General features: G+C 37.1%; 1 protein-coding gene across 1 annotated transcript in view; it reads right to left on the bottom strand.

The window, feature by feature from the left end:
* Positions 1-485: 485 nt before the first annotated feature.
* LOC129248800 (protein dachsous-like) overlaps positions 486-7,611 on the bottom strand; it is an 82,140-nt gene continuing 75,014 nt past the window's right edge. The window contains exon 3 of the mRNA XM_054888415.1: positions 486-515. Coding sequence (XP_054744390.1) covers positions 486-515 — 30 coding nt within the window. The remainder of the gene's footprint in view (positions 516-7,611) is intronic.

Below are 7,611 nucleotides of genomic sequence, written 5' to 3'. Positions count from 1 at the left end.
CATCATTCAGAAGTTGTTAATGACCGATTCACCGATTTTCAGTATCCCCGAACCGACAATTTTATTAATTTACCCCTCCGCTGAAAATGAAATGTTCTCCATCATTCTTGAGGCTGTGTTAAGATATTCGTAGAGTTTTTCTAAAAAAAAAGTTTACGATTTCTGCGCGTTCTGTGACTGTGTCCCGCGAAATGGTAAAAATTGTACTGCGCCAAAGTTATTCAAAGTTCTCATGTGTCAATTATAGGTTTAACACCTTGTATTTGCTGTTCCAAATTTAGAGGAAGATTGATTGGACAAGTATATAAATATCTGGCTAAGGCTACAGCCCCCCAACCAGTCAGAGACGCTATGCGTGACATTTAAATGTTTCAACCAATCTCTTGAATTTGATTATATCACCCACCGGACTCAGTTTTGAAATACATTTTTTAAATAGTAAATATAAGTCACGAGTATGAACGAAATCGCCAAACTCACCAAAATTACATGGCAATCGGATGATGATTAAGATACTGAAATGGAATGTAAGATTAGTATTAGAGTTTATAAGGACTTCCTGGGGGTAAGCAGTGTTTCTAAGGGCGAAGGGTGACGCCGTGTGAAACATAGTAGCTCATATCATATTTCCGTTATGATTTTAGCAAGCATGCCCGTATTTTCTTAGTTAGTCGTGGTATTATAGTATTTTGACATCTTTTGCAACCAAATCGTGGCTGATTAAATAAAGTTGATTCCTAATGATCAGCTCTCGGTAAACTTGCAGTCCCGGTTATCACAATAACCCCTAATACGATATTTTCTAACGAGTTAGTAGGAGAGTGTTCTTCTAAAGTCCTCATAAAGACGCGCAAGCTTATTTAGTTTTGTAAAAAACAACCACAAAATCACAAGATCCCTACAGCGCGCATGCTCTGCCCTTTCACTCGCTATCAGTAAGTGATAGCAGAGGAGTGACCGAATGCATCGTTCTTTGCAAACCAGATGAGCACCACTCTCTCAACCATGATGCAAAAAAAGAGAAACGTATCTCAAATATGTGACTTGTCACATATTCTTAAATTCGACCAAGCTGATTTTATCACTGACCATGACTTAATATTTTGTACTTCAGATGTTGTGATGAACCGTCCAGATTTAGGTGCCACCTACGAGTATCGTGATTTTAAATCATTGAATGTTAATTCTCTGTATTCAGACATGGGTTTTATAAATTGGAATAATTGTTGGTTTCTTAGTACTGTTGATAATAAACTTGACTTCCTCAACCGTAACTTATCCCCGTTATTTAACATGCATGTTCCGCTTCGTTCTGTAATTGTTTTGAATAGTTCATGTCCTTGGTACAACTCTAAAGATCGAGCTGCCCTTAGAAAACCCAATAAGTTTTATGCTAAGTGCAGAAAAAACTTGACGAATACTTCTTGGCGCTGGTACAAGGAAATCCGAAATGGAACCACTGCAATAATACGAGAGCAAAACGTTGGTACAGTTACTCAAAACTTGATACGTCACTTTCAAAAAAAAAACTGTAGCGCAACCTAATTAAAATTCATAGCAAGGAAAGTCCCAAATATGAGATTGACATTGATGAACTTAATGACTATTTTATTAATGTTGGTAAGAAAACAAATTGTGCTCCTATTTTAAAAGATTCCTTATCTTGTACTACTCTAAAGGGACAGTTTCAATTTATGAGGTAGATGTCCTGAAAGCTCTATCCGAAATAAAGTCTAATGCTGTAGGCGATAATGCCATCTCGCTTAAATTCATCCATATAGTCATCCAATTATATATATAATATAATTGGCGCGTACACCCTTTTTGCGTGTTTGGCCAAGCTCCTCCTCCTATTAGTGGTGTGTGTCTTGATGTTGTTCCACAAATGGAGGGACCTACAGTTTCAAGCCGACTCCGAATGGCAGATATTTTTTATGAGGAGCTTTTTCATGGCAGAAATACACTCGGAGGTTTGCCATTGCCTGCCGAGGGGCGACCGTTATTAGAAAAAACTTTTTCTTAATTTTGGTGTTTCACCGAGACTCGAACCGACATTCTCTCTCTGCATTCTGAATGGTACTCACACAACAACTCATTCGTCCACGGCGGCCGCCTCCCTTACCTTTACGGATAAGGTAAACAATTTGGGGTCTATCCTTAACACAAAACCAGTGCTGACCATATATATAAATAGGGTTGTGGAGAATATTGCTACATTGCATAAGCAACATTGCGTAAGCTGAGAGTCTCTGCAACATTCACGCCAGAGAAAACGAGGCGCAAATTAGTTCTCCAGCTAATTATGCCTCTCATTACATACTCTCTGGTGGTATATATCAAGCTTGACTCTACATCCTGCCATAAACTTAATGTGGCATTTAATAATGCCACGCGGTATGTACATATATGGGATTGGTAGATATGGTCATATCGATGCCAGGCGAACAAGGTTACTGGGATGTTACCTTAACAGTTATTTGTCTGCTGGAAATTGCATATTTATGTGCAAACTTAGCTTATCCACCAAGGCTGGACTTAACAGATTTAACTACAGGACACAAGTCTATAATTACTTTAAAAGTGTTTGACTCCATAGAATTAGGACATTAAATTTCTCTCTATATTTTATAATTACTACTTTTTTTCTAAATCCTTCTGGTGTAAAAATTTAGATTAGGAAACTTTCATGTTAAAATCATTCTAGTTGTACGAGAATATACTCATGTTGCAGTTCATACTATTAAAAGACCTTAGTCTTACTCTGTACTATCGATATAAATAAATAAATAAATCACGGTGAAGGCACTCAACATAAAAATTGAGAACTGCTGAGGTCCAACAACATGAATATTCTATGCGACGATGGTCTCTGTGTGGAAATTGTGGTTGTTTTTATGTTGTGGTTCACCATGCTAGCCGAAGAGTCCATGCGATTTATGCAATGAAAGAATAGCCATGAGCAAAAAAACAACGAAAAACGTGATTTTTTAGCCGTTTGAAACTTGCACTTGTTTTAATCAAATTTCGCTCTGAAAAGTTTTGTAAAAATACAATACATACTAGAAAATTAAAAACTTAGACGAAAATTTGTTGAATTTTGAAGATTGAATAAAAAACTATTTAAAAATTATATCTAAAAATATTAGCTCGAAAAATATTGTAAATATAATATCAAAAAAAAAAAATCACCATACGCTAATTTTTGCCCAGCAGTGAACATTTTCTAGCGGCTTTTATATTTCTGAAATCATAAAATAGATTGCACCTCTTTGTTCTCTTTGAAAGCGTTATCAAAAATTTTGTTTTAAACCGAACTAATAATCGGCCGAAATTGGTATAATTGCGTGTACGAGAAAAAAATTGCTGCTATTGAAGTGTTTTGTTTTTTGGTTGATTTTTGTAGGCGAAAATATTTGAGGTTACTTCAAGGATACTCAAGGATAAGTTTTTAAATTAAATGTTCCGCAATTTTTTCTTCAGAAAAAATTTTAGTGTTAAACTTTTATAATTAGGAAAGGCAGTTGAAGCCCTATGTCCCTTTGCCAATGTAAAAGAGACAAGCGTCTAAGTGCAAGCGATTTGATATGATCTCTGCCTGCCTGCCGTCAATCGTATCGTTGGGTACTGGCAAGGCTTTAAACGGTAGTTTTTAGTAATATTTTAATGTGAAAATAGACATTGATAATGAATGGTATTTAAAAAGTAAAGAGTGAATTTTCCTCAACTATATTTTTCATGAAGCTAAGAAAAACTTTTCAACTACTAACAACTTCCTCTTTTTTCTCTAAATTTTTTTGCGACATAAAGTATTCTCTGATCTTAGATCTATTCCGAAACTAGAAACATACATTTTTTTGAGGCGTTTAATGGACTTTTTGGGCCTTAATGCAACTCAAATTTGTTAAATTTAATAGTAAAAAATTTAAACAAATTTATACGCAAAGACCTTAAAAATAAACTTTGATACAAAAAACTAATTTTCCCAACATTTGGTAGATTCAAAGTGTAGGTTAGTGGCGAGCTACCTGCCAAATCTAATACTCACAGCTCAGCACGTTGGCTCATTTTGATTTGAGCTTTACGGCAGGCCTACCTTTGCCGCCAAGGCGCTGCTAGTGAACAAAATAAACGAAACAATAATAAAGTATTAACTAAAACCGGCTTTTTTACTTGTGTGCCAGCAGCGAAACAACGCGGCCACTCCGTTAGCCCGCCGGTCAGCCAGTCAGCCATGAGTTTTGCTGACGTTTTGCTTTAAACAACAAATACAAGTTTAAGTTGGAGTTGGAAATGAGTTGAGTTGAGTGTAGTGAAGACTGAAAGCGGTTGAGAGAAGGGGTTGCAGAGCCATATTATGGTTATTCGGAGGAAAAAGTAAAAGGGAAATGAAGAAAAGAAAAATACGAAATACCAAAAAATGTGGCAGACCAACAACGCATGTTGTATACAAGCGATTGGAACGGGCATACAGACGATTCGTATGGGGAATGGGGAAACACGAGCTTAGCGACGGAGCAACCAACCTGTTCGTTGCTGTATTTGGTAAAGCACCTAGCGCAAAAGGAATTGATCACATAGTAAACGAGTAGAAGGCAATGAGAGTCTAATAGAGTGAAGAGAGTAGATGTATGTGTCTGAAAGAGAGAGGGAGAGAGAGTGTTTGCATATCGTTATGGGCTAAAGGTGTGGTGAATTTCTGTGCTAAGCCAAACTATGGAAAAGTGTTGTATGAAAATATGTATGTAGAAGGTCTTTTACTAAATTAAATGGAACTATAAAATAAATTGGGAGACATAATTAGATGCTACCTGTTTGCTAACCACGTATAGCATTATCCTTAAATTAAGATACATCTTTTTTCTTTCCTGTTCTATTCCATTTATACTTATTAGGTTTTCCTTCTGATAGCACTAAGAAAAAACTACTTTTGCCAGATTTTTTTTATATAATTTAAGTAGCTTCACTTACTACTTGTGGCAAAAGAATCCTTCAAACCTGCAAACGTCATTTGGATTGAATAACAATAATAATGTTTTTGTTTTTGTCTTTACGTTTGGCTTTTTATTCGCTTCTACCCATTATTTTTATTATTTTCTGTTTTATGATTTTATTGCCGTTTCTCATTTTCTAATCCATTCAAATTATTTCTTTCACTTGGTCAGCGTTTGAGTAACTCTATTCAGATCTACTCAGTTCTAGAATAGAATCGAATGCTGGGCTACTCGCCAGTTCTCTCGCTTGGCCGACGGCAGTTGTTATTGTCCGTACATATGAGTGCATATGGATGTGTATGAAAAAGAAGCAAACAAAAATATGTTTCTTTTTATTGTAATACGAGTATCAGTGCGTCTGGAATTTATTTGAGGCAAGAACAACATTGAGATAGCTAGTAAACGGCAGCAGATAGTAATATATCAGCAGGCAAGTTCTGTACTGCCCTTCAAGTGTATTTAAACGCTGTTATTTGTTCGTATGTATGCATTTTTACCTTTAAGGCACTGCACGTTCAGTTGTGAGTAAGAATGTTTGAGCGGCATTGCCATGTAATCTGTAAGTGGGAATTAAACCTCCACTATTTTCCACTCATTGTTGTGGGAGTAAATTACAAATTGGCCAAACAATGCGCGTAGCAACATCAATGCCAGCAACACTGGCACGCAAACACACACACACACGTATTTTTAGTATGCCTACGCCCATGAATGCTTCCCACAATTTCTTTTTTTCAATAGGTTTACTTAAATACAACAACAAAAATGTTTTGAAATGCGTCAAATGCAACTGCAACAACATCAACTGCTAGCAACTCCAGCAATCCAGTAGAATGACAGCAACAATATTAGTAAGCATATATACAGCAAGCATAGTCGTGCATAGCTGCGGCAGCATTTGGCGGTGGGGTGGCGTGCTTTACAGGGCAAGCGCCGCAACATGTAATTCCATGGAATTTTGCGAACTGCACTGAACCAAATTGAACTGGACTGTTCTAAACCGAATTGCATAGCAGCTTGGTAAGACAATGCTGTAGTATTATTGGTGGTATTTGTTGTTGCTTTAGTTGCTGTTGATTAAAATGTTTCACCATCAAATGGCCTTCTTTCGAAATTTGCATAATTTGTTTTTAATTCTGGCTTGGAGAATTATCCACTTCCTTTTAAAGAAGTCTGTATGTAAAGCGAATCTGAATGAATTGCAAGTGGAGTAACTCACTTAAGCCTTTTGTTTGATTTGCGAAGCAATCACAGTGAAAAATTAAAACAACAATTGGTGGAATTCAAGCAACCCATGAAGTAAAATAAAGAGTGCATTTCACTCATTCTGTCAATCGTTAAACCAAGTTTCTATGGGCAAATTTGCCCTGGTTATAAAATCAACAACGATGGCTCGGCTTAGACAAGAATGAAAATGAGCTTGAAGAAAGTGATATAAATTGACGTAAGCCCTTTGAATTCACGCTCCGAAATTATAAGCAATAAATTGCCCGCTATAGCCGAATGAGTTGGTGCGTGAGTACAATTCGGTAATACACAGGTTCGAATCTCCGTGCATGAACATCAAATAATAGAAAAAGTGTTTCTAATAGTGGCCGCCCCTCGGCAGGCAATGGCAAAACCTCAACGCGTAGTTATGCCAAGAAGAAACTCCTCATAAAAATATATATGCCGTTCGGAGTCGGCTTAAAACTGTAGGTTCCTCCATTTGTGGAAAAATATCACGACGCACAATCCAGAGAAGCAGAGAATCCTCTTACTTCAAATATATTCACTATGTATTCCATGGTGAAAAGATTTTTACTGGTGTAGCCCAAGAATGATAGATATCCAGATTTACTATTTAGCTACGGTGAAAAAGAAAATTGTAAGGCGAACTTTGGCTGCCACGTCACTTGAGATATTCGGCAGCCGAACTGTGCGCAATAATTTCACACATATTCACCAACACGTACAAACACACGACAACGAAGAATCATTGGTTAATTTTTTTCGTATATCATCAACACATCTTATTTTTTTTTTCTAAACACACCCCCAGTGACGGCAGTGCTCTAGTAGTATTTCTAGATATGTCAGGGGCCTTTAACAACGTGACGAAAGATGATATTTTAAATAGCATAGAGTCACTTAATGTGCAACCCGCGATTTATCTATGGCAGCTATTAGCTAGCAGGAAGATATGAGCGGAATGGAACGATACGAGCTTCACCAAATATGCATGCAGAGGCACTCTGCAAGGTGGGGTACTATCGTAGCTATTATGGTTACTTGTAGCAAACGAACTGCTCAAGAAATTTGACGGAAGGGCACCAAAACTAGTGGCATATGCAGATGACATAGTTACATACAGTAGTTACGGGAAAGTACCTGGACACCATCAGTAATGTGATGCATAACACACTTAAAATGGTACACCAATGGACATCTCGCGCAGGGCTAGGGATAAACGCCGAAAAAACGGACATGGTACTTTTTACCAGGAAGTACAAGGTCCCGACGTAGAACCTCCCGAAGCTGAGCAACAACGAACTACTTCTCAAAGATCATGCAATGTACCTCAGAGTAATACTAGACAGGAAATTGCTGTGGAAGCACAATGTTGAGGAAAGGGTGAAAA

This window comes from Anastrepha obliqua, chromosome 5, assembly GCF_027943255.1.
Source record: "Anastrepha obliqua isolate idAnaObli1 chromosome 5, idAnaObli1_1.0, whole genome shotgun sequence".
Classification (NCBI taxonomy): domain Eukaryota; kingdom Metazoa; phylum Arthropoda; class Insecta; order Diptera; family Tephritidae; genus Anastrepha; species Anastrepha obliqua.
The sequence above is the reverse complement of the archived record's forward strand: the minus strand, read 5'-3'. Positions and strand labels throughout refer to the sequence as shown.